At 41.4% G+C, this 27,430-nt stretch overlaps 1 protein-coding gene and 1 long non-coding RNA gene across 2 annotated transcripts; both read right to left on the reverse strand.

Moving 5' to 3' along the window:
• Nucleotides 1-2,590: 2,590 nt before the first annotated feature.
• On the reverse strand, nucleotides 2,591-13,882 carry LOC109872495 (short transient receptor potential channel 7). Its single transcript, XM_020463755.2, has 12 exons — nucleotides 13,120-13,882; nucleotides 7,431-8,193; nucleotides 6,414-6,596; nucleotides 5,871-6,035; nucleotides 5,523-5,739; nucleotides 5,099-5,341; nucleotides 4,400-4,664; nucleotides 4,062-4,257; nucleotides 3,540-3,761; nucleotides 3,354-3,440; nucleotides 3,176-3,251; nucleotides 2,591-3,039 (listed from the first exon to the last, which is right to left on the reverse strand). The coding sequence occupies exons 1-12, from the start codon at nucleotides 13,509-13,511 to the stop codon at nucleotides 2,900-2,902; spliced, it is 2,949 nt and encodes a 982-aa protein (XP_020319344.1). The 5' UTR covers nucleotides 13,512-13,882; the 3' UTR covers nucleotides 2,591-2,899.
• Nucleotides 13,883-24,938: 11,056 nt separating this feature from the next.
• Nucleotides 24,939-26,320, reverse strand: LOC116358155 (uncharacterized). Its single transcript, XR_004206044.1, has 2 exons — nucleotides 26,065-26,320; nucleotides 24,939-25,424 (listed from the first exon to the last, which is right to left on the reverse strand). It is a non-coding gene; the product is annotated as an uncharacterized LOC116358155 (long non-coding RNA).
• Between the last annotated feature and the right edge of the window lie 1,110 nt (nucleotides 26,321-27,430).

The raw sequence follows: 27,430 nt of genomic DNA on the forward strand, positions 1-27,430 counted from the left end.
CAGCATCATGGTTTGGGCCTGCTTTTCTTCAGCAGGGACAGGGAAGATGGTTAAAATTGATGGGAAGATGGATGGAGCCAAATACAGGACCATTCTGGAAGAAAACCTGATGGAGTCTGCAAAAGACCTGAGACTGGGACGGAGATTTGTCTTCCAACAAGACAATGATCCAAAACATAAAGCAAAATCTACAATGGAATGGTTAAAAAATAAACATATCCAGGTGTTAGAATGGCCAAGTCAAAGTCCAGACCTGAATCCAATCGAGAATCTGTGGAAAGAACTGAAAACTGCTGTTCACAAATGCTCTCCATCCAACCTCACTGAGCTCGAGCTGTTTGCAAGGAGAAATGGGAAAAAATTTCAGTCTCTCGATGTGCAAAACTGATAGAGACATACCCCAAGCGACTTACAGCTGTAATCGCAGCAAAAGGTGGCGCTACAAAGTATTAACTTAAGGGGGCTGAATAATTTTGCACGCCCAATTTTTCAGTTTTTGATTTGTTAAAAAAGTTTGATATATCCAATAAATGTCGTTCCACTTCATGATTGTGTCCCACTTGTTGTTGATTCTTCACAAAAAAATACAGTTTTATATCTTTGTTTGAAGCCTGAAATGTGGCAAAAGGTCGCAAAGTTCAAGGGGGCCGAATACTTTCGCAAGGCACTGTATATAGCCAAGCTATCATTGCTCATTGTGTATTTATTCCTTGTGTTACAATTATTTGTATTGTTTTTTTAAAAATGTTGCATTGCTGGGAAGGGCCCATAAGAAAGCATTTCACTGATATTTTACACCTGTTATTTACGAAGTATGTGAAAAACAAAATTGGTGGGACCTGTAGATTGTATGATTTGTTGTGAGCTCTAGGCCCACGTCTTCAGAGATTCAATTTGCCGTCTTTGAGAAACCTAAACAAGCAAAGTTGCTGGTTGTATTTCATTAATGTGTATTTAGAAAGTGGATTTCAGCAAACAACGAAAGGCATGCATCTGCAGAGGACAGAAATGGGTACAAGGTAGGTGTGTAATTTATATTTTTGAAGTATTGACCTTGGGGAGAATCAATGTAGTCGGAGATAGTTTCCACAAAGACTGGTATCTGCTCTGCTCTGTTGGTGAAGTTCATATATACACCTGCACTGTAGTGGCAAGATGTTGGCTAGAGTTTACATTCCAATACCAGAGTGGGCACACTCCATATAACGCTAAACAATTTTTTGTGAGAAAACCATCAGTAGAGTTGAAAATGCGATGAAAACCCATTTAACTTGTATTTGTTTATTCAGTACATGGGAATTTAATAGCAAAGGGTATTTTTATGTACTCTGTCATCACGTACAGCTTTTAATAGGATTTGATGGAAACACATCTCTGGTGCATATTGTTTTTATGCAGATTTTACAATAAGTCACCAATTGGATGTAAACATAGCTATTGAGAGGAATAATAATGGAGTCTTTAAAAAAAAAAATGTAAGGTACTACCTCCGTCATAGTTTGTTGGACAAAGCTTATGGTGAAATGATTGGAGTGCTTTGATATATGCTATAAAGAAGGTCTGTGGTACACGTTTTGTTCCATGAGATTATCTTCATCAGCTAATGTCACTTTGTGCATTTTTAAGCATTTATAAAAAAAAGCACAAGTTTTCATAACTCATAAAGGTTGTGTTAACTGAACTGACTGATATCTCATAGAACAAAATGTATAAGATCTCCTAAGCCTGTGTTAACCACAGACCTTATTTCCAGCATTTACCTCAAAACCTTATTCATTCCCCATTAATTTTCCCCTAAGGAATTGCTGAAGGAACTAGAGGTAACTTCTTTCAGGTTTTTAGGACTATAAGCTGGTGATCTAGATCTACATGTTGATCCTCACTTGTGTTTTGTCTTATTAGACCAATATATTGTTGAAAGACAGATTTACTAGATCTGGAGTATGACAAGTTGAGTACAGTACTATTGCTCCTTTAAGAAAGTTATTTTCAGGATGACATTTCTCTTGGGAGATTGTAGATAAATGTGTGTATTGTTTGCAACGGTCAGTTTGGGCTGCTAGAAGATATATTCGCTTGCCTTATTCATCATTGAATTTCCTAATTCATGTTTACTAATAAAGGACATCATGCCGCTTATTTTATGGCAAGTATCACTTACTCCTGAGTCGACGCACACAGATTCTCGAACCTATGACCTCTGTCTTGCTAGCCCATGTAGCCGCCCTCCTAAAGGATCTTACCAGTCAGCGCTAAAAGAAAAAGCTAGCTGGGGAGTAAGTTTCACACATCCCACCCCTCACACTTACTCAACAGTTACCCCAACTTTGAGCTGAGTGCAACTGTAGATCCGGGTCAAGGCACCACTGTAAAGGACATAACACTGCCTGTTTAGTGATTACCACTACCTGATTCAGCTCACACTGAGACTTGAACCCAGGACCTCTGCCTTGGTAGCACACATGACCACCCTCCTGAAGTGCCTTACCAATTGGCACCACACGAGCAAGCTAGCTATTTGGTGGTGCAAGTGGGGATGTTTCAGGCTGAGGAGTGTGCTGCAATAGCATCAATAATGCAGGCAGGCCTACTCAATAATAATGATAATTTTATTTAAAAATGTCTAAATATTTCAATACAAACATTTTTTTTTACAAATGTAAAATACTCTTGTCCACACACATTCATCAGCATTCCGCCAAGGTTATCCTACTACTTTACAGGCAGAATGATTTAATGTGAATATATATATATTTTTAAATATAGAGGAACACAACTACAGCGAGCCTACACTACATCTCAAAGTGGAGTGCAATCCCAGAATTTAACAACACACTATGGATCTAAGTTTGGAGGTTTTATACAAAGTTCTTATACAGAGAACACCCCTCAATTCCCATCAGGGTTTCTTGGCATTCTTGCTAAGCTTGTCACCAAGCTGTTGGATCAAGTCAGCTAGTTCCTCTGTGGCCTGAGACTTCTCCTCCAGGAGCTCATATCGCAGGCTGGAGATGTCCTGCTTGATCTCCTTCAGCTCACCTGCAAGGCATTGCACCACAGGTTATTGATCGCTCAATCCACTACAACTCCACGTCACAGCCTTGCGGCTGTAAGAATGATGAGTATTCCACAACAGCTTTGAGATCTTACATAAATGGATAGGAATCATTCTTACCTTCGTTGATTTCGTCATTTTCACTGTCAACCTGAGCCTTGAGCACATATCTCTTAATGAGCCTCTTCATCAGTTTCTTTCAAGAAAATAGGGAGAATCGGAACAGTTCAGAATGTAGCATGTCTGAATATCGTCTGATCTGGCTAATTAATCAAATTGACCTGTATGAAGGAAGTACCTGGTATCGAGTAGGATGTTTGATGGGTTTTCTAATGGTGAAGTCATCCTGCCCTGGTGTCCTGGTTTGAGGTCTGTACTGATTAAGCTGAAATGGAACAGAAACCACACACCCATTAAAATTTCATTAATTAAAGAGGAAGATATATAACTGGCTACAGCCTCTCCCTAAAAGCCAACTTCTGACCTTAAATCGCAAATTGATCATGGCTGTCTCACGCTGGTTGTCATGGTGACGAGCTTTGGCCTTGCACAGCCTCACCAGACAAGCCCTTGTGCGCAGAGCTAGGTAGTAGAAAGACTTGGGGCTGGGAACCAGGTTAAATGGTGGGGGCAAAGTACGCCCCTCGTCAAAGTAGGATAGCCAGAGTTTGGCACGGGCAAACTTCCACTCCACATCAGCATCCTCCTGTTGAGATTGAGACAGGCCATGATATAAATGGAGAGTAGTGATAGGTGAGGGGCAATGACTCAGTTTGGAGCACAATCATACAATTCATCTAATATGGTCTGATTATTTTATCATAACTGCTCACAACAGTGTACTCACAAAATGGTACATGAATACAACATGAACATAACAGTATAACAACTCACCCATACTGTAAATTGACATAATTCCACTCTGACCTCAAATCATTGATTATTGACAATATATCTCCTGTGAATTCCCTAGTGGTATTTATGGCCTATTGGTTCCTAGTCTCACCTCAATCTCTTGATAGGAGTGATTGATCATTGCAATCAGCATGTTGAGCAGTACGATTACCATGGTTACATTGTAGACGCCAAAGAGAACATAACCAATGTTCTCTATGAACTTATGGTCATACTTCAAGACCACAGAGATAACCTCGGACAAGCCGAAGATGGACCAAAATAGAGTCTTAAAGCTCTCCTCCACCCTGTGAACACACATAATCAAACAAAACACACACGCGTGCAAACGCACACACACGGACATTAATAAATAACACACAAATGAATACATAGACATACATGCATACATCTCTACTTAAAGCACTTAATAGGCAGGAGGGCACTTACGTGGTAAAGGCGGGGTTGTACTTGGCACCAAGGTAATAGGAATATAGATTGAACATGCCAATCATGAAAGCTAGGAAGACCATTATGAAGATGACCATGAACTTGAAGATGTCCTTGACCGTCCGGCCGAGGGAGATTTGAAGTGGGCCGAAGCTCTCATTGGCAGGCAAGATGTAGGCAATGCGGGAGAAACTGAGCACCACCGCAATGGAGTACAAACCCTCGGAGATCAGCTGAGGGTCGGAGGGTAACCACCTGTTCCTGGCTGAGAGAGAGAGAGAGAGAGAGACATTTCGATAAAAAATGTGTTATTCACATAGAATTTCTCATTAGGTGGTGCTTCACATGGGAGACTCGAGAAACATCTGTGCAAACACCTTTTTATCTTGGCGCTATATAAGGTTCTACCTGCAGTCTGATCACATAACACTGCGTATGTCAATCAAAAATAATTGTATGCAAGGTGATATATTTATTTAGGCATGAAAGAGGAAGACACAGTTCTGAGATCTGGGACTTGAAAAATACTAATTTCAAAACTCCATATTTTGCAGATAGAACCTCATTGTACCAAGTCCTTGAATTTTCATATCATAGGTTGCAGTCCTCTTTTTACATAACTTTTTTTAAATCACCGCTTTTTCAAAAGAATGACCAGAGATTAAGCATTGTTATTATCATTTTCTAAGTGTCACTGACCATGGGTGTAGTATGCTACATTTGGTGGCAGTGAGGCGTTGCTCAGGTCTATGTTGGGCATGTTGGGCACATACATGTCCACATACAGCTGGGCCTCAGAGGCCCTCAGGAAGGCCATGAGCCGAGCTGTGAAGGATGCCACGAAGATGGACAGCATGCCAAAGTCTAGCACGTTCCACAGGTGCATGATGTACTCCCTAGGCCCATCAGCCCAGATCTCCTTACACTCCGACCAGATCATCCCTAATGAAGAGAGTGCTTTTCAGTAGGTGCAAAAGCTCTCTGTTTTGAGCATACGAGTGGTATGATTTGAATACTTTAAGATTTTATTCATGGTGAAGAGACAGGTACAAAGACATATGAATAGACTAGATAATAAAGTCTCTCCCACAAAAGCAGCTGTTTGAAAACCAGAATAAATTACCAAGCACCCAATTCATGATGAGCATCTCAGTCCAGGAGAACTGACTGGTTTTGACCCTGAACACCTGATGAGGGTGGTCTGTTATTGTCTCATTGGGAAGGTTCTTGACCCCTTCGAAGCGGTCCGAGGCATTGATTACCAGTAGTCCAAGGAAGATCGTGAATGACACAGCATGGGCCACAAACTTCATGAAGGGACTGCGGAGAATCTGACCCAACTGATATAGAGGAAATCAACCGCATAAATGGCAACCATCAACCTCATGATATAAACATATCACTATTTTTAATAACACAAACATGTTAATGAGTGATTCTAAGAACACAATAGAAAAGGGATTGTGTGTACCTTACTGCAGGGCATGACCCAGTATGCGATGGCGAGGAAAGGAAGGCCGATCGCCACTCCCAGGACTGTCCAGCATTTGACCCCAACAGACTGCTGCCTAAGTCCAGCTAGGTTCTCATACCACAGGGTCAGAAGCTGCTGCTGGCAGTTAGGATGGGCCACAAACTACAGAGACATGATGAAAAATAACTATGACATACAACAACATTGATAACCATAGGCCAAGGGTGACTTCTTTGTCATACCTTGCATATTATTGTGTTGTAGAATCCATTGTTGGATGTGAAACAGCTGTAAAACACGTATTTCATTTATATCCCATTCCAGATTGCCTCTTAAATAAACCCTTTATAGGGGACGTGAAGATTGGGAGAATCTAATCAAATGTTTCTTTCTCATTGTGCTCTTGATTGCAATTCAAATGTAAGACTATTAAATCACGCTAGACACAATAACAGAGATGTACAAAGACAAACACCAGAGTTAGGAAACATTTAAAATAGCATGTTTGATTTCAGATTAAGGTTGAGTGGTTCAGCTAACCTTTTTGACCTCATACTTAATGGCCAGTTTGACCCGGATGAGGCAGGGTCGACTGTGATCACTGGGCAGAGCTTGGTCCACATCCCCATTCAAAATGGCCTCCACCTCCTCCGTGTCTCTGCATAAGTCAAGCACTCCCACCACAAAGTCTTTACACTGCATGGACAGCTTCCTGTAGTCATTCTACACAGAGAGTAGAGAGCGAGAGCGAGAGCGAGATAGAGAGAGATAAAGGGAGAAGGATAGGGAGAGAAAGAAAAGGAGAGGAAAAGAGATGTGAGAATTATTTAAAATGAGGCAAACCCCAGGGGTCACACCTTTTGGTGAATTGTTAATGTCAGTCTCTCACTTTTTGCTCTACATGTAAAATATTCCAATAGAAACCTGGAAAACCACAGACCTTTTCTGCACTGACAAAGGCTGTGTATATTTTCTTATCTCATTCAGGCAGGGTGTGTGGGTGTGAGTTTGCATGCCACTGTTTGTGTTGGTCACACATGGTTCTTTATAATGTGCATAAACTGTGTATGCATGCATTTGTACATCTTTCTGTGGGTGTTCCTCAGACAGAGGAGATACAGTGTGTGTCCTTGTGTGCGTGTCTGTGTTTATACCCATCTATGTTAAACCTCCACCCAAACTCTTTGGAGAGGTCTGTAATCAGTATAAATTAACGTTGCGATAATTTCTAACCGGTCAATGACCGATTTGAGATTGGGACCAATCTTAATTTTCTCACAGCGGGTTCCAATAATATTAGAGTGTGTCATTTGGTGAAGTATGCTGTACATGGACTAACTGATTTGATCTCTTCCCAATTAATCATTTCTGTGAGTAATCAAAAGACAAAAGTCAGCTCTAGGGCTTTCACAAAAATATCTGCACAAAGCTTTTAAATATTGCAAAATGAGTAAGAGGGGGGAGAGCATGTGTGAGAGAAAGCAAGCCAATACATTACATAGGTGAAAAGTAAACCCTTTCCTTCACCCTCAAGCTTGGTCTTTGTGTTTTTCTCACCTTGAACTCAGTCTCGATGTTGGCCAGGCGAGCCAGCTCGTTGCTGAGCTCCAGAGCTGTGAATACAGGGTCCTCACTAGACAGGGAGAGGTAGGCAGCGCTGGCTAACCCTTTATAGGCATTCATCCTGGAGCGGGAGTGGCTGAACGAGTCACGGCACTGCTTGTCATGGCACTCATTACATTTACAAAAGTAATCATGGGGTTTCTCGATGCGGGCTCCCTTCATCAACAGCGTGTGCACTATCTCATACTCCTGGCAGTGTGCAGCCAAGATGACCGGGGTCACGTCATGGGAAAAACGTGTACCGTCTTCATCGTAAGCATAAAAGTCATCATCTCTTAGCTCCTGCTCCAGGGGGCTTAGGGTTAGGCGCAGCCCACCTCCGAATGCAGGGTGGGCCAGGATAGCCTCTACGATGCGCACATAGCCCTTACTGATGGCAAAGAGTAGACCATCCCCCACACGCGCCAGCCCCTCCTTCTTCAACAGCAGCTCTGTCACCTCCAAGTGCTCATTACCCACAGCCAACTGCAGTGCATTCTGGCCCATGTAGTCCACACAGTTGACGTTGAGGGTCTTGGACTCCTCCAGCATCTTACGCACCACTGGGATGTTCCCGTACTCAGCAGCATCTAGGAAGCGCTCCTCCTCTGAAGTGAGACTGGTGCCCCGCTCACTGAACATGTAAGCAGGCCCACGGATAGCCTGCCGACGGCCCTTCTCTCGCACAGTCGTTTTTCTACGGTGCATGTTCTCAACTCTGGATGGAGAAAGGCGGTGACAAAAAAACACTATTCAGACTACAAGGAAGTTGACAGGAACTGAAGAGAAGAGTAAGCTGAAGAAAACATTCAGTGCAGATGTTTATTTACCCTTTTCCAAATGATAGAGTCGGGAGTGCTTTAATAGTTTTTTGTTAGCTACAATGGCATGAGTATGTAATTTCAGCATGTATAATACACAACATTCTTAGTCTCCACAGATTTTTTTACTAAGCCATTACTAAGCCATTGACAAGTGTGTCTCTATGGAGATAGGTGTGATCTGCATCTGTTGAATGATGGCTTTATTTGACAGCCAGAGGTTTGCTGTGTGTGGGCCTACAGTACTAGCTAAGCAAGACATATACTTAAGTTACTGATGGTGATGCAAGGTCCATGAGCTCAACAGGATACAGTAGTTTTACATATTTGGTTATATTATGTTTGTTTACAAATACTCAAAATGGGAGTGTTAGACATAATAGGAATGTCATATCATAGCAGGCCTACCCATAAATAATGTAGTATCTCATAAATAATGTAGTAAGACAGGTGTAGGAAGACAGTTGTACTAAACTTAAGACGGATTTATAAATTATTTTTCAGGAATCTATGGCTATACCATGGTCAACCCACACAGACAGTGTAGTGATGAAGGTGTAACAGCACCTCTTCAACCTCAGGAGGCTGAAGAAATTAGATTTAGCCCCTAAGACCCTGACAAACGTTTACAGATGCACCAATGAGAGCATCCTGTCGGGCTGGTACGGCAACTGCACCGACCGCAACCGCAGGGCTCTCCAGAGGGTGGTGAGGTCTGCCCAATGAATCACCGGGGCATACTGCCTACCCTGCAGGACATCTACAGCACCCGGTGTTACAGGAAGGCCAAGAATATAATCTAGGACCTCAGCCACCCTGTCATGCCCTGACCTTAGTTATTTTATTTAAAAAAAATTATAGGTCAGGGTGTGACGAGGGTGGTATGTGCGTTTTGGTCTTGTCTAGGGTTTTTTGTACATCTATGGGGTTTTGGTTTGTCTAGGTATATGTAGGTCTATGGTGGCCTGAATTGGTTCCCAATCAGAGGCAGCTGTTTATCGTTGTCTCTGATTGGGGATCCTATTTAGGTTGCCATTTTCCATTTTGGTTTTGTGAGTTATTGTCTGTGTGTAGTTGCATGCCAGCACTCGTGTTTATAGCATCACGTTCGTTTTGTTTAAGTGTAAAAAAAGAAGAATGTATTCAGCTCACGCTGCGCCTTGGTCTCATCGTTATGATGAACGTGACACACCCGAGCCACGGCCGGTTCACCCCGCTACCATCCAGAAGATGAGGTCAGTACAGGTGAATCAAAGCTGGGACTGAGAGACTGAAAAACAACTTATATCTAGGCCATCACTGTTAAATAGTCACCAGCCTCCGCCCAGCTAGCCAGCCTCCGCCCAGTACCCTGCCCTGAAATTTAGTCACTGTCATTAGCCGGCTACCACCCAGTTACTCTACCATGCACCTCAGAGGCTGCAGTCCTATGTACAGTGCATAGTGATGGAACACCGGTCACTATAATGATGTTTACATATTGTTTTACCCACTTCATATGTATATTCTGTATTCATCAAGGTCTATCCTATTTAACTATTGCTGTACATATACTATTCTTCAGATATACTGCACATTCTATCCATATACTGTCCATATTGTCTATACATCCCATCACACACACACTCCTGACTCTGTCATTGCTCATCCTAATATTTCTTAATTCCATTATTTTACATTTGAGATTGGTGTGTATTGTTGTGTACATGTACATTTTGCACATTATAAAAGGCAAGCTTATTCCTTTGATTTGACCTATAGCAAAAATCTACGTGACTCCTCCACTGAGCCAACCTGGAGTACAGGGTTGGCTACACCATTTTTTCCCCATTATCCCCTGTGCATTTATACCTGTGTTCTCTGTTTGTCTTGTCTCGTCAAGCCTACCAGCATGTTTTTCTATATTCCTTTTCGCTTTAGTCCCTGTTTTCTAGTTCTTCCGGTTTTGACCATTCTGCCTGCTCTGAGTCTGCCTGCCGTTCTGCACCTTACAGACTCTGTCCTGGATTACCGACCTCTGCCTGCCCTTGACCTGTTTGTCTGCCCCCTGCATTGTAAATAAACTTATATGATTCAAATGATCTGCATCTGGGTCTTATCCTGAGTTCTGATAGTTACACAGTAGGTAGTGTAAAGCAGAGCACAGAATTTTCGACCAACCTTTACTTGGTCATACTTCCTCAATTCCGACTTGGAAGACAACCATCTTCTAAACTTCAATGTCTAGTTCCAAGGGGTTAATTTGAATTTAGAAAATGCTCCGTTATTAAATAAATGTTTTGCTCCATGACGTAATACAACGGGTACAAATCTTCTCATTGATCGAGACGAGTGTCACCATGTAATTCAGCACTTTGCAGTGGACACCCACCTTTCTCAATCAATGAGAGAAGATTTGAAATAGACAAGATGGCGGCTCTATGCCTGTCAATGCTCTTGTCTATTTCAAACTCTCAAGTGTTTAAAATTCCAAAAACGAGCGACAATGAATAATGTAGTTTCTTGGAATAGCCCTGTCGGACTTAAAATATTTCTCAATACACCATTTAAGGTGTCTTACGGAGTTTACATAAATCCAGTTATTAAGTTACATTTCAAGATAAACTTAAAATAATTAGGTTGTTCCTTTAGATGATCTGATAGCTGATACTTTGGTCTTTGAAAATATATCTTTTAAATGTTGTCAATATTAAGAAAATGTGTACTAAAAAAAATAGTTCAGATTTTCCCCATCTTTCAAGAATCCCTGACACTGGGTAAGTTCACTACTTTTTTTGGACAAGCTATGTTTCCATTAATTCTGATTATTATCAGGGATACACAACATCTTGAAATATATGTAGATATGTTTGTTAGAAATAATAGTATACTTCCCTTGATGCTGTGGTGTAGTGGAGGGTATACCCACTTATTGTATGTGGGCATACTCGTTTCTTAATAATCCCCACGGATGCATATCAAAGTAGTGGAGGTATACGCCAAATCAATTAATAAGGCTGATGGAACAGATCAGAATATTTAGCTTAAATGTTGATGAACTATTACATCATCACATTTTAGTCGCAGCAATGGAGGTAGGCCTATGTACGATTGTTCCAAACTGCAATTTGCGGGAAAAACAGTTCTAAAATGAGCACTGCGCAAAGCGGTTTCAAGGACAGAGATTGAAATATCAGTTAGAAATTTTGAAAGAGGGAAGATCTAAAGATGCAACCACAATCGTGAGTGGCTAATATGACTATGAAATGACAACGAACGAAAGTTGAAAGAAAACCAACAGAACAGGAGAATATATAAGAAGTCTATGTGAACGTATGAGGAAGTCTTTATAAAAATAATTGCAGACACGTTTCTATGGTGGGATTTTGGCTATAGGTAACTTTGAAGCAAGATAAGACATGCCTCATAATATGAAGTAAAATGTCCAGGTTTCAAACAATTAACGGACAGGAAAAATATAGCCATACTAATGATACTCTATGCCTACCAGGCAGAATGATATCATGATTATTTGTGTTAATCCATTGGCCATCTGTTTTGCAAACTCCATCTCATGTACTACAGAAACACTGCTAACTGACAACAGTGCTAGGTGCCTGTGCACTTGAATTGAAGGTTAACTACACTGAAAAATCAAAATGTCTTAGATTTTTTCCAGATATCAAGAGTGATCTTCTGAGGAAGCACTGGGGTAGCATTGTGCACTGAGTAAGCATTGTGGTTTAAGCATTGTTTTGGAAAAATGCATTTAAAAAAAAGTGACATTAAAATAATTGGGATCGTTGTACCATCCACGGGACAGTTGAGCTAACGTATGCTAATGCGATTAGCATGAGGTTGTAAGTAGCAAGAATTTCCCAGGACATAGACATATCTGATATTGTCAGAAAGTTTAAATTCTTGTTAATCTAACTGAACTGTACAATTTACAGTAGCTATTACAGTGAAATAATACCATGCTATTGTTTGAGGATAGTGCACAATTTTGAACATAAAGCTATTAATAAACAAATGAGGCACATTTGGGCAGTCTTTATACACAATTTTGAACAGAAATGCAATGGTTCATTGCATCAGTCTAAAACTTTGCACAAATTGCTGCAATCTCGTGGCCAAAGTCTAGATTCCATCTGGGCTTGAATAATACATTATGGCCTTTCTCTTACATTTCAAAGATAATGGTTAAAAACAAAATGAACGATTGTTTTTTTTCTTTGTATTATCTTTTACCATATCTAGTGTGTTATATTCTCCTACATTCTTTTCACATTTCCACTGTTTCCTTTCAAATGGTATCAAGAAAATGCACATCCTTGCTTCAGGGCCTGAGCTACAGCTAGTTAGATTTGGGTACGTCATTTTAGGAGAAAATTGAAAGAAAACGGGGCGGATCCTTAAGAGGTTTGAGCAAAAACCTGAATAATAAAATAAAAATCAGAAACCTTTGTCACCTGAGTCAGAAATTCAGACTTATTTATCATTCAGTAGTAGACCTACTATTAGCCTACTTACACAGTACAGCTTGGGTTGGCCTGACTATGAACGACAAATATGGGAATTGTAATTGTAGGTAATTCAGAGTGTATGTCACTTGTTTGTCATATCATTTTTCACACAGGGCCTATTTCCTTCGCTGAGCGGACCGTTTGGGACATTTTCGGCTAAATTAGAGTATACCCACTTCACCTGGCACCACTGCCTTGATGTAGTGATGTTGAATGTAAAAACTGGCTCAACATACACCACTCTCGGTAATATGATAACATGTCCTGATATTATTATGGTGGTTATTTACGGTATCGCCCAACAAGTGTCGCACTTACGTTTTCTGAGGTGAGTTGCTGTGATCGTAATCAGAATGATCCCACTGGCTGTTGAAATCGTGCAGCCCGACATCTGAATTCCAAGGGATTTCTTTTACTTGAGACTGATATGCACCGTTGTGGTCCTCATATGTATTCATCGAGACGATTTGTTGGTCGTGATGGTTGGCGTCACTGTACACCGTGTTATCATACCACTCTCCTCTCGGATTCTGTCGTCGTCTGTACAAAGCATCTGGCAGAGTCATACATCGGGTTAAAATTGGGGGATTAAAAAACTGGGTGTCATCGACGACAGTGGATGGTAATGGTTGAGGATCAACCTCCCACTGCTCAGATGCGCTCTCATGACAGTCTCTATTAGGTGGGGAGGAAAGCGCTGCTGCCCTCATCACGAGTGTATGGCTCCAGGTGTCTTTACCTCTCGTCCAGTTCCAACAGTCTTCTAGTAGTTCTGAATAGAAAGATTGACCAAATAGTTACCCATAAAACACTCTTGAGCAGTCGCAATAAATTGACAAGAGAAAATCTCTCTCTCTCGTTCTCTCTCTGCAATTGATATACGCCTAAATATGGAGTAGGCTGTAATCCAATTCAATTGGGACCTTTTTGTCTGTCAGCCAGTGGTAGCCTAATCAAAACGAGTTTTCAACTCTTCTCTGAAAGGCTTGACATGAACTCAACTCCTGTGATCTGTAGTGGAGTAGGTACCCATATATAACATGTCAGGTGCACTAATTGCCGCCTGTGAACTGCCAAATCTTCTCTGATGAATTGGGGCTGTCTATTAAATCCCAACATCCTGTTGTGGGGCTTTGATCCACTTCAAAGGCGCAAACAGGGATGTTCTGTAGTGCAGCAGGTTGCACATTATGCTAATCTAATGTGACTGCACACCATCCAAGCTAAAACAATTTTGTCTTTGCCAGAAAACATAACTAATTTGGCCCTCAGCTTCCTCCTTTCTGCATTGAGGATTGAAAGATAATTTGTGGCTGAAGGTTTTATTTTAAGGATTTTTTAACTTGAATGATGTGTGGTTGGACCCTGATTTTGTGAGAATTCATAACAAATCATAATGTGTATGCAATCTTGCTTGCACCCATTCATCTAATTATTTTCAGTGGATTAGATTAGAATACAAAAGATGTGCCTATATGGGTTGCATATGCAGCTGTAATGAATAAAAAGCATTTAAGATGACAAAGAAAAGATAAAGTACAGAATGTGCTGGGAAAAAAACTGATCAACAGCAGAGTCCAGGTTATTATGGGACCCTCTGGTTTAGCCTAATCAATGGCCTTGCATGACCAATTAGATGTCAGGATTAATGGCTTCGATTACTGGAGGAACACCTCTGTCACAGACAGTGCTGCTCCAGGAAATCAATTTCCACAAAATTAGAGTGAAAATTATATGTTTTAACGAGACAAAGAGTATCATAACATAAATGAAGGCTACTTAACATACTGGGAACTGGGAACCCGTAAACTGCCAGAATTTTGGTAACTTTTAAGGATTTTATGTAATTTATCACAAGACATCAAATCTAATTGTATTAGTCACATGCTCCACATACAACAGGTGTAGACCTTACAGTGAAATGCTTACTTACCAGCCCTTAACGACAATGCAGTTCATGAGAGTTGAGAAAATATTTACTAAATAAACTAAAGTAAATATAGTCAAATAAAAACAACAATGAGGCTATATACAGGGGGTACCGGCACCGAGTCAATGTGCTGTGGTACAGGTTAGTCAAGTTATTTTGTACATGTAGGTAGGGTGGCCCTTTCGGGTACTTCAGATTATCACAGGTATCTAATTATCTCTAGTCCTTTGTGTGGCCTTGTCAAATGTATAAAATAAATTAAATAAGATGATTTTAAAATATAAAATATAATGACGAAGCTGTAAAACATCTTAAATATAAACCATCAACTTAGTGAATATCATTAGTGTTTTATATGAGAGTTTAAGCATGAAATAGAATTTATATATTTTCTATAGACTTATTTATTTGACTGTCAATATTATTATTATTATATTTTTTTTTATGTCTTTGTTCTCAGTATTTTGTCGCCAAACCTGTGGCGGTTGTGAAAAAAGTAAATAGTTGGAAGAGTTGCAGACTTAATTGAAAATAATGCCATTGTTGATTAGAATATGTTTTCATTAATTAGGCAGTTCTCTTCAACCATATGATCTATCCACTAGAAACACAAAATGGACAAAATGGACACAGATAACAAACAAATATGAATACTTTTAAAAATAAATATTCAAATATAAAATTACCATAGATTGCCATTAACTGTTAATTATAAAAATTACAGAAGATTCTGCTAACTTTGTTACATTACCGGTAGCTTTGCAACCCGAGGTATAGACCTACATGCTGTAAACATGGATAGATGCAGAATGTCCGATAGTTAAAATGACGTAAGCTGCATAATACACATGTATCATCTATTGGTTAGATGTAGATATAGGGGTAACATTTACTCTTACCTTCATAGAAAATGTGTTGAAGTTTCCTAAAATGTTTTATTGACTCTATTAAAGATTGTCTTTGAGTATCGAAGGACGATATAACTGAACTCCCACAGAATACACAAAAAGCCGAGTGTTCCAGCTTCACATGGACCAACAATAATCCCATCACTGTTTATAATGCTGTTTCTGCCTGTCTGAGAGGAACAGGACACACACACACACACACACACACACACACAATTTGATATTGGTTAAGCTGTCCCAAAATAGTTAACCACATCACCACAGGATTAACATCATGTTACTGTGGAGGTGATGCGACATTACAGATGCAGCCGAGGAATTTAAATGGGGGTTGGTCCATTAATTTACATTTTAGTCATTAGCAAACACTCTTAACCAGAGCGACTTACATTTAGTGCATTCATCTTAAGATAGCTAGGAGAGAAAAGTACATTTTTCCTCAACAAAGAAGTTATCTGCTAAGTCAGTCTTGCAGTTTTTTTTACAATCTCTTACACACTAAAAGTGATACTTGAGGCACGCTCAGTGAAACCATTAACTCATGTACCGACTCTTCAGACCAAGTCTGCAAAACTGCAAGCATATTATCTGCTTTACACTCAGTTTGCAATTGTAAAACACACTTTTTTGCAAAAACACAGGTCTCTACATTAGACACATCATTCAAAACTAACAGGTCTTGTGTTTGGTTTGAAAAAGACTGCCAAAGCGCAGCGTGGTGTGAATACATACTTTAATGAATGACGAAAAAACACGAAGTACACTAAAGAAACAAACAAAATAACAAAACGTGACTGCTATCGAAACTGAGTGCTAACATGCAACATCACATAGACAATAACCCACTAAATATCCAAAGAAGATCGCTGCCTAAATATGGTTCCCAATCAGAGACAACGATAAACAGCTGCCTCTAATTGAGGACCAATCTAGGCAAACATAGACATACATAAACACCTAGATGGTAAACAACCCCATAAACCTACAAAACCCCTAGACAGTAGAAAACACATACATCACCCATGTCACACCCTGACCTAACCAAAATATATAAAGAAAACAAAGAATACTCAGGTATTCCCCCCCCCCCCACAAAGGTGCGGACACCGGCCGCAATAACCTAATCTAAAGGGGAGGGTACGGGTGGGCCTCTTTCACGGCGGCGGCTCGGGTGCGGGACGTGGACCCCGCTCTACCTCAGTCTTTGCGCACTTAGGTGGCGCCTCAGGAGCGGGGACCCTCGCAGCGGGCCCCGGACTGAAGATCGTCGTAGAGAGCGCCACTGGACGGAAAGGCGCCTCTGGACTGAGGAGCGACTCTGGCAGCTCTGGACTGAGGGGCAGCTCCGGATTGAGGGGCAGCTCAGGACTGGTTGACGGCTCTGGCGGCTCCTGGCTGGCTGGCGGCTCCTGGCTGGCTGGCGGCTCTGGCAGCTCCTGGCTGGCGGCTCCTGGCGGCTCCTGGCTGGCTGGCGGCTCCTGGCTGGCTGGCGGCTCTGGCGGCTCAGGACAGACGGGAGACTCTGGCGGCTCAGGACAGACGGGAGACTCTGGCGGCTCAGGACAGACGGGAGACTCTGGCGGCTCAGGACAGACGGGAGACTCTGGCGGCTCAGGACAGACGGGAGACTCTGGCGGCTCAGGACAGACGGGAGACTCTGGCGGCTCAGGACAGACGGGAGACTCTGGCGGCTCAGGACAGACGGGAGACTCTGGCGGCTCAGGACAGACGGGAGACTCTGGCGGCTCAGGACAGACGGGAGACTCTGGCGGCTCAGGACAGACGGGAGACTCTGGCGGCTCAGGACAGACGGGAGACTCTGGCGACTCAGGACAGACGGGAGACTCTGGCGGCTCTCGGCAGGAGGGAGGTGGGTTATTCTGTCACGATCGTCGTAGTGAGGAGACCAAAGCACAGCGTGGTGTGAATACATACTTTTAACGAATGACGAAAAAACACGAAGTACACTAAACAAACAAAATAACAAAACAAACGTGACTGCTATCGAAACTGAGTGCTAACATGCAACATCACATAGACAATACCCCACCAAATACCCAAAGAAGATCACTGCCTAAATATGGTTCCCAATCAGAGTCAACGATAAACAGCTGCCTCTAATTGAGAACCAACCATAGACATACATAAACACCTAGATGGTAAACAACCCCATAAACCTACAAAAACCCCTAGACAGTAGAAAAACACATACATCACCCATGTGACACCCTGACCTAACTAAAATATATGAAAAAAACAAAGAATACTCATGTCAGGGCGTGACACACAAGTCTATTTCAAGAAATAAAAGTCTCCATGTCAATTCATGACATTTCCAAATAGTTGTCATTGGTTTTGGTGAAAAAATGTAATCAATGTCTACTTGGTGTGACACAATACTGTGATTAAAAAACGGGTATGCATTCGGGCACCATTGCACAGGGGATGTTCCTCTTGCAATGAGGAAGGGTTGGCGCCCCCCCTTGGGTTGTGCCATGGTGGAGATCTTTGTGGGCTATACTCGGCCCTGTCTCTGGATGGTAAGTTGGTGGTTGAAGATATCCCTCTAGTGGTGTGGGGGCTGTGCTTTGGCAAAGTGGGTGGGGTTATATCCTTCCTGTTTGGCCCTGTCCGGGGGTGTCCTCGGATGGGTCCACAGTGTCTCCTGACCCCTCCTGTCTCAGCCTCCAGTATTTATGCTGCAGTAGTTTGTGTCGGGGGGCTAGGGTCAGTTTGTTATATCTGGAGTACTTCTCCTGTCCTATTCGGTGTCCTATGTGAATCTAAGTGTGCGTTCTCTAATTCTCTCCTTCTCTCTCTCGGAGGACCTGAGCCCTAGGACCATACCCCAGGATTACCTGACATGATGACTCCTTGCTGTCCCCAGTCCACCTGGCCGTGCTGCTGCTCCAGTTTCAACTGTTCTGCCTTCTTATTATTCGAACATGCTGATCATTTATGAACATTTGAACATCTTGGCCATGTTCTGTTTTAATCTCCACCCGGCACAGCCAGAAGAGGACTGGCCACCCCACATATGCTCTCTCTAATGCTCTCTTTTTTTTCACATAGCCTGGTTCCTCTCTAGGTTTCTTCCTAGGTTTTGGCCTTTCTAGGGAGTTTTTCTAGCCACCGTGCTTCTACACCTGCATTGCTTGCTGTTTGGGGTTTTAGGCTGGGTTTCTGTACAGCACTTTGAGATATCAGCTGATGTACAAAGGGCTATATAAATAAATTTGATTTGAAGTACAAAAGACATTGCTGGAGCACATGGTCTAGACAGACTAAGCTTTTTTAGAAATATTGATACAAATATGACACTTTTCTGACAGTGCCATAAAAGGAGTCTGTTTTTTAGTCCTTTGGTGCGACACAATGTGGCATTAAATGTGAAAATCATGAACATAAAGTACAATTGAAGTATAACAAGCAATAAAAACATGTTGTGATGAAATAAAATGAAAGGACTGTGCCCCTGCGCCTTGCTGTGTGCAAAATGCAATGTTGTTGGGGGATAACTGGTTAAGCCTCGTAGTAGCATATGCTTGTCTCAAAGATTAAGCCATGCACAATTGAGAGCATCCTGTCGGGCTGTACCACTGCCTGGTACGGCAACTGCACTGCCCACAACTGCAGGGCTCTCCAGAGGGTGGTACGGTCTGCCCAACGCGTCACTGGGGGGTGGGGGGGGGGGGGACTACCTGCCCTCTAGGACACCTACACCACCCGATGTCACAGGAAGGTCAAAAAGATTATCAAGGAAAACAACCACCCGAGCCACTGCCTGTTCACCCTGCTATCATCGAGAAGGCGAGGTCAGTACAGGTGCATCAAAGCTGGGACTGAGAGACTGAAAAGCAGCTTCTATCTCAAGGCCATCAGACTGTTAAATAGCCATCACTAGCACAGAATGGCTGCTGCCCATATACACCGACTTGAAATCATTGGACACTTTAATAAATGGAACACTAGTCACTTTAATGTTTAGATATCTTTCATTACTGATATGTATATACTGTATTCTATACTATTCTACTGTATTTTAGTCTTTGTCGCTCTGACATTGCGTGTCCATATATTTATATATTCTTAATTCCATTACGTAGATGTGTGTGTATTGGGTATTTGTTGTGAAATTGTTAGATATTACTTGTTAGATATTGCTGCACTGTCGGAACAAGAAGCACAGGCATTTCGCTACACCCACAATAACATCTGCTAAACACGTGTTTGTGACCACTAAAATATGATTTGAAGTCAAAGTACACATTACCCGTACAGTGAAACTGCGAATGGCTCATCAGTTATAGTTCCTTGATAGCTCCAATGTTACTTGGATAACTGTGGCAGTTCTAGAGTTAATACATGCCAATGAGTTTACCTTTGGGTATCCGTGCATTTATCAGGCCCAAAACCCATGTGGTGTACTATCGGGTGCCCCGGACACATTTTTTAAACTCTAGATAACCTCGAGCCAATCACAGGCCCTTCTTGGCGGTGATGTTTCATTCGAATGTATGCCCTATCAACTTTTGATGGTGCTTTCTGTGCCTAACACTGGTAATGGGGATTCAGGGTTTGATCCTGGAATGGGAGTCTAGGAAACAGCTACCATTCCCAAGGATTAAGGCAGCAGGCATGCAAATTACCCACTGCCAACTTGTGGAGGTATCCCAAAAAAGAACAAAACAGGACTCTGTTGGCCCTGTAATTGGAATGAGTACATTTTAAATAATTTTACGAGGATCCATTGCTAAATATAACAAAACATTAAGGAGCAACAATAAAATAACAGTAGCTAGGCTATATACAGTTCCGGTACAGAGTCAATGTCCGGGGCACCAGTTAGCCGAGGTAATTGAGATAATATGTACATGTAGGTAAAGGGAAAGTGACTATGCATGAATAATAAACAGAGAGTAGCAGCAGCATAAAAATGGGGGGTGGGGAGGATGCAAATAGTCCGGATAGCCATTTGATTAACTGTTTAGGAGTTTCATGGCTTGGGGGTAGAAGCTGTTAAGCTTTTTTGACCTAGACTTAGCCCTCCGGTACCGCTTGCCGTGCGGTAGCAGAGAGAACAGTCTATGACTAGGGTGGCTGGAGTCCTTCCTCTGACATTGCCTGGTATAGAGGTCCTGGATGGCAGGAAGCTTGGCCCCAGTGATGTACTGGGCCATATGCAGTGCCTTGCGGTCAGATGCCATGCAGTTGCCATACCACGCAGTGATGCAACCAGTAAGGATGCTCTTGATGGTGCAGTTGTAGAACTTTGAGGACCTGAGGACCCATGCCAAATCTTTTCAGTCTCCTGAGGGGAAAAGGCATTGTCATGGTGTGTATTGACCATGATAGTTTGTTGTTGATGTGGACACCAAGGAACTAGAAGCTCTCAATCTGCTCCACTACAGCCCCGTCGATGAGAATATATATTGTCTTTCTAAGTTCCTGTGGAAAAACATCAACATTATCTTAAAGAAGACATGCTGTTACTCATAGGGAACATTTCAAGACTGCTAAGACCAGAGACAGATGAGCTGGGGGAATTGTTGACCGGGATCATTGATAGCCAGCAATGCCTGGAAGGTTTCTGAAGACAACCAGCTACATTTGAGTAATGCATTTTGATTTGGGGGTCACCAAAACGGAAAGAGAAATGCAACACTTATTTGTTGATCACTCATATTGATATCACGTTGAAATCCATAGAATGGGAGGGGAGAGTTGGACACGTCCTGTTAAAAATGACCTTACTAAAAAAAATAAAAATAATGGAATTTGGGAATATGTATGTCACTGTTTAGAGGAAAACTTGTAGAAGACAGCAAGCTGTGTTTGGATTGTTGCATTTTGTTTCAAGTTGGTCAGCAACGCAGAAAGGTAAATGCAACACTATTTTGTTAATCACTCATATCTCAATAGAGCAGGGGCAAATGTGTATGCACTGTTTAAACTAACGATTCATAGGCCACAGTGAATCTGAGAATAATTTGTATATCACTGCTTAGAAGAGAATTTGCTGAAGACAGTCATCAGTCACAGTTTTCAGCTAACAAGAATTATGTGGTGACCAAAGATTATCAGAGGGATTTTCAGGCTGAACTGATGGGGAATCCATTTCGATGACATCCGAGAAGTATTGCGATACCGTAGATAAAAAATAAATTCTCCTTCACAAAATGGAAGATTCTCCAGTAGAGGTAACCTAACGTTGGCTAGCTTGCTAGCCTAGCCGGGTAAGTTAGCTAGCTAAGGTTACAATGCTGTATTGAACTAGCCATCAGCTAAATCATGTAGCTTTTGGCATCCCATGTGGGTCAGTTGGTAGAGCATGGCGCTTGCAATGCCAGGGTTGAGGGTTTGATACCCACGAGGAAAAAGTACTAAAATGTATCCACTCACTACTGTAAGTTGCTCTGGATAAGAGTGTCTACTAAATGGCAAATCTAAATGTACTCACGGCTAATCAATTTAGCTTATGCTAGTCACTGCTAGACTGGTAGCTACCTTCATCAATAGTAAATGTTTTGTTTGTTCCATTTTTGACTGATGTTAGCTCGCTAATTTTACTCTTACTTGGAATCTCAATTTGGTTGCAATCTATTCCACTCGTCTGGAAATCACTCTCTTACTAAAAATGGAATTGTCGATATGGCAACGCACTCTGTTTGTGTGTTGGTAGCAATGATGAATGTGTATAAATTGTCTATGATTGGTTCTCAGCCAGTCTCAGCTGGCTAGCAATCTTGCTGCCAATTTACTGATGCTAGATCAGTTCTTAAAAAGATGTGATTAAGACCAATTAGTGGAAAAAATATCAGAATTGGGCTGACTGTCTAAACTCAGCCAGTGTGGCTCAGCATAAGACCATGTAGAACACACAGGAGGCTGCTGAGGGGAGGACAGCTCATAATATTGTATTTGTAAAAACATACTTTTTTCCAATTTAGCCTCTCTTTAACAAGGCAAGTCAGTTGAGAACAAATTCTTATTTGCAATGACAGCCAACTCTGGCGACACTGGGCCAATTGTGCACCGCCCTATGGGACTCACAATCACAGCCGGATGTGATACAGCCTGGATTTGAACCAAGTACAATAGTGACGCCTCTTTTCGCTGAGATGCAGTGCCTTAGACCGCGCCGCCACTCAGGAGCATGAACGGAGTAAATGGAATGGCATCAACACATGTAAACCACGTTTTATGTATTTGACACCATTCCATTCATTCCACTTCAGCCATTACTACCAGCCCGTCCTCCCCAATTAAGGTGCCACCAACCTCCTGTGGTAAAACAGGGGTCTCCAACCCTGTTCCTGGAGTTACCCTCCTGTAGGTTTCGCTCCAACCCCAGTTGTAACTAACCTGGTTCAGTTTATCAACCAGCTAATTATTAGAATCAGGTCTGCTAGAATAGGGTGAAAACATAGTGGATGGTAGCTCTCCAGGAACAGGGTTGGAAACCCCAAAATAAATATCAATCTTTGAAATTTGTCTGCCTTTATAGATTCGCAGAATGTATTTAAGTTGTATGGGGCTCTGTAGCATCAAACAGATGCTAGACATTCTAATGACAAATAAACAAACATTCTTTGGTTATGTCATGTTGTCATGATCAAACTGCTATTCAGCGGCTCATCAGTCGTCTGTTTGAAATCCAGCATAATGTTTTTATATACAGCTGAAGTTTACATACACCTTAGCCAAATACATTTAAACTCAGTTTCACAATTCCTGACATAATCCAGGTAAAAATTCCCTGTCTTAGGTCAGTTAGGATCACCACTAAGAATGTGAAATGTCAGAATAATAGTAGAGAGTGATATATTTCAGCTTTTATTTCTTTCATCACATTCCCAGTGGGTCAGAAGTTTACATACACTCAATTAGTATCTGGTAACATTACCTTTGAATTGTTTAACTTGAGTCAAACGTTTCGGGTAGCATTCCACAAGCTCCCCACAATAAGTTGGGTGAATTTTGGCCCATTCCTCCTGACAGAGCTGGTGTAACTGAGTCGGGTTTGTAGGCCGCCTTGCTCGCACACGCTTTTTCATTTCTGCCCACACATTTTCTAATGGGATTGAGGTCAGGGCATTGTGATGGCCACTCCAATACCTGGACTTTGTTGTCCTCAAGCCATTTTGCCACAACTTTGGAAGCATGCTTGGGGTCATTGTCCATTTGGAAGACCCATTTGCGACCAAGCTTTAACTTCCTGACAGATGTCTTGAGATGTTGCTTCAATATATTGTGGCTCTGCCCGATCACTAAAATGGCCACCCCTGTCAGAACTACAGATCACAAAATGGCCGACCGCCAAAACTACAAGTCCCAGAAGCAAGGGGAACCCTCAGAAGGTGGAGCCGACTCACAGATAACGGGTCAAGAAAAACCAGGAAGAGGAAGAGAGAGTGCTGGAAGGAGCTATGAACAATAGAGAAAGAGACTATAGAGATTGGCTGGATTTACCGTGTATGAGCTGGATTGTTTTGGACTTACCTGTTGGCGTTTGGACCTACCGAGAACCCGATTCGTGTACCGAACCCTGCTATCCTTGACCTCGCCTACGGCCTGGGTGGACCAGGACGGAGAAACAAACACACAGGTACTGTCCTGTTCGAAAGGACTCTCATTCTTGGGTGATTTGGTGACAGTTTACCACTTAGTTTGTGACAAACGCTCCTAACCTTGAAGAGGTTTGCCACAATATCCACAATTTCTCCTTCATGATGCCATCTATTTTGTGAAGTGCACCAGTCCCTCCTGTAGCAAAGCACCCCCACCACATGATGCTGCCACCTCTGTGCGTTTGGAAATTGCTCCCAAGGATGAACCAGACTTGGAGGTTTACGATTTATTTTGATTTCCCCACGATGTCAAGCAAAGAGGCACTGAGTTTGAAGGTAGGCCTTGAAATGCATCCACAGGTACACCTCCAATTGACTCAAATTATGTCAATTAGCCTATCAGAAGCTTCTAAAGCCATGACATCATTTTCCAAGCTGTTTAAAGGCACAGTCAACTTAGTGTATGTAAACTTCTGACCTACTGGAATTGTGATAAAGCGAATTATAAGTGAAATAATATGTCTGTAAACAACTGTTGGAAAAATGACTTGTGTCATGCACAAAGTAGATGTCCTAACTGACTTGCCAAAATGATATAGTTTAACTATATAGTTTGTTAACAAGAAATTTGTGGAGTGGTTGTATGTAAACTTACGACTTCAACTGTATGTGTAGGTAGTACATTTTATTTTTTCAATACATCACACTATTGATTTGGACACTTCAAAACAGTGTTTTAACATTGGGCTATTTATTAAAAGTTATTGTCAACAGGAAGCAGTCATAACATCATTTTAAACTTATGTTTTAGGAATATAAATGGAACATTCAACATTATTTTCCTTTAGGAATTTAATTAGGTAAAAACTAATGAATTCCAAAAACATGTGATTGATTTATTTCGATGATCTACCAGAAATCATGAAAACTGGGTTGACTTGCCTATAATAAAAGGCACATACAGTATGTTTAGCAATAAAAAAACAAGATAAACATTTCTCATCTGCTATAACAGTGACTACAACTTAGCTAGCTAGTCAGCTGACACGCAAATTGTGGCAAACAGTGGTTTCTTAGCTTGCTAGCTAGCATAAAAACAAGTGAAAAAAATGCTGCACATTGATGAAAATATTGACATCTTCATGAGGAAACAAATAGCTTGCGCTAGCTGACATCATCCGTCACTCTTAGAGGGACACATCTTCTTCAAGGTGACTAAAACAGAAATTAATATAGAACTGTTTACAATCAATGAAAATGTAATGTTTTTTGTACTGGAACGAGTAACAAACTAATTTGAGTTCAAATAAGAAAAATAGTTCTAATAGGATTCTGATTGGGGTGACAAAATCCAACAAGACTTAGTAAAAACCTATAGGATCCAATATTACATTTGAATACAATAGGGATACAGTAGTACAATAGAATTCCAACAGGATTCTGATAGAGGTGACACAAAATCCTATAGGATGCAAGAATTATATCGGGTCCAATAGGATTACTTTTGATTCCCAGTAGGAAAGAAAGTAGTCCAAAATGATTCTAATACAGGTGCCACAATATCCTATAGATCTGTGAGAATCTTAAAGGATCACTTTTTATTTCCAATAGGAAAAAGGTAGTTCAATAGGATTGTGATAGAGGGGATTTTTTGTATTGTAAAAATCACTAATCCTATTCGATATTTTGACTAGAGAAACTTGTATGACTTAATTGTGCATGACTTGCTTGTGCATTGATAAGTACACCAACGTCGACATTAATAATAACAACTATGTCACACGAAAGCCTGCTGGATTTGCAAGAACTTTAAAATGTTTTGATTGACACAAATGAAAATTAGGCAATGACTCACCCATGGATTTTTCAGCATTTGACGAGCCATTGTGACATGCACACACAATTACAAGCCTGCTAGAGTTTGCAGCAGGCGGAGGGCAAATATTCAGTTTTAGTATGGATCAAGCCTGAGCTGGAATGTAAGGGTAACTGAAGCTGGTTATCTTTAGAAAACCTTGAGTAGATATAGCTTCATAGGATACCCTCTGGGCAAAGTCAATATTAAATAGTGAGTTTCTTTTCCTCAATCTGCATTGACTTTTAAGTGTTGTCAAGGAGTGACAGTTAGACCACCAATTAAGGCTTGTTAGCAAGGGATGGTGCTAATTGGTTTGGAACAGGAGTGGGTTGGCCATCTGGCAGTTCTGGCAAATGCCAGAAGGGCTAGACCATTTGTTGGGTGTGCTGGTTGAAATTTACATACTTTCTTTTTAAATATCAAAATTAAACATGGAAAAATTTGACCTGCCTGGCAGCATATGGGCCTGTTTCTCTATTATACTATTGTTATCTATAATGAGCCTTCGACTTATCAGTGGGCAATGACCGGCCCCCTACCAAGATCGACTTTAAATAGGAGTCAGAAAACTGGGCTAAAGCGACATCAGCAAAGAGACCTGCTCCGACTGTCATCAGTTAGACAGCCAAGATCATGGATGGTAAAAAATGGAAAGGGTGCTTATAAAACTTAGAGCACATTCGACATTGTCACCTCATGCAAAACGTCCTATTTTTTAGATGGGTAAAACCATGATTTGGTCAAACAGTAAAGAGCATTATCCTCATGCTAGAGGTGACACAAAATGATGTGTAATGAAAGTGGTCTGCCCTGCCCTTGTGCCCTCTCTAGGGCCTGCTACTGTGATGAGCAACCCACTCTCCTCTCCCCCATATGCTCAAGAGAACTGCATTCTGATCGTATAACATTTCAAAATGCAATTGCGGGAAAGACACCGATTTGGAAGCTTCGTCCCCTTGTCCCCGTCGAAGAGAGGTTCTCAGCTTTCAAGTCTCAATATTCAGCTCAATGGCAACTACTTAACAACCAATATATTTGATATGGCTTTGAGATATGGAAAGTGTGCATGTGAAATGTGCACCGGCCTATTAGGGTGCTACCCATGAGACCTAAAAGTTTATTTTTTATTTTTAGGGACATTCAATTTACTGTTGGGTATTATATTTAGTAAAATATAGCAACTATAATTAATTGTCAACCCAAAATTCATGACAAGCACTGGATCAGTGGTACTAAAGTACTACAAATAACTGCAAGTACAACTTTAGGAATGTTGTCAAAAAATATAAATAGTACAGTACAGATACTACTAAAGAAAATATACTTTTTACTCCATATGTTTTCCCTGATACACAAAGTACTC

This window comes from Oncorhynchus kisutch, linkage group LG28 (assembly GCF_002021735.2).
Source record: "Oncorhynchus kisutch isolate 150728-3 linkage group LG28, Okis_V2, whole genome shotgun sequence".
Taxonomy (NCBI): domain Eukaryota; kingdom Metazoa; phylum Chordata; class Actinopteri; order Salmoniformes; family Salmonidae; genus Oncorhynchus; species Oncorhynchus kisutch.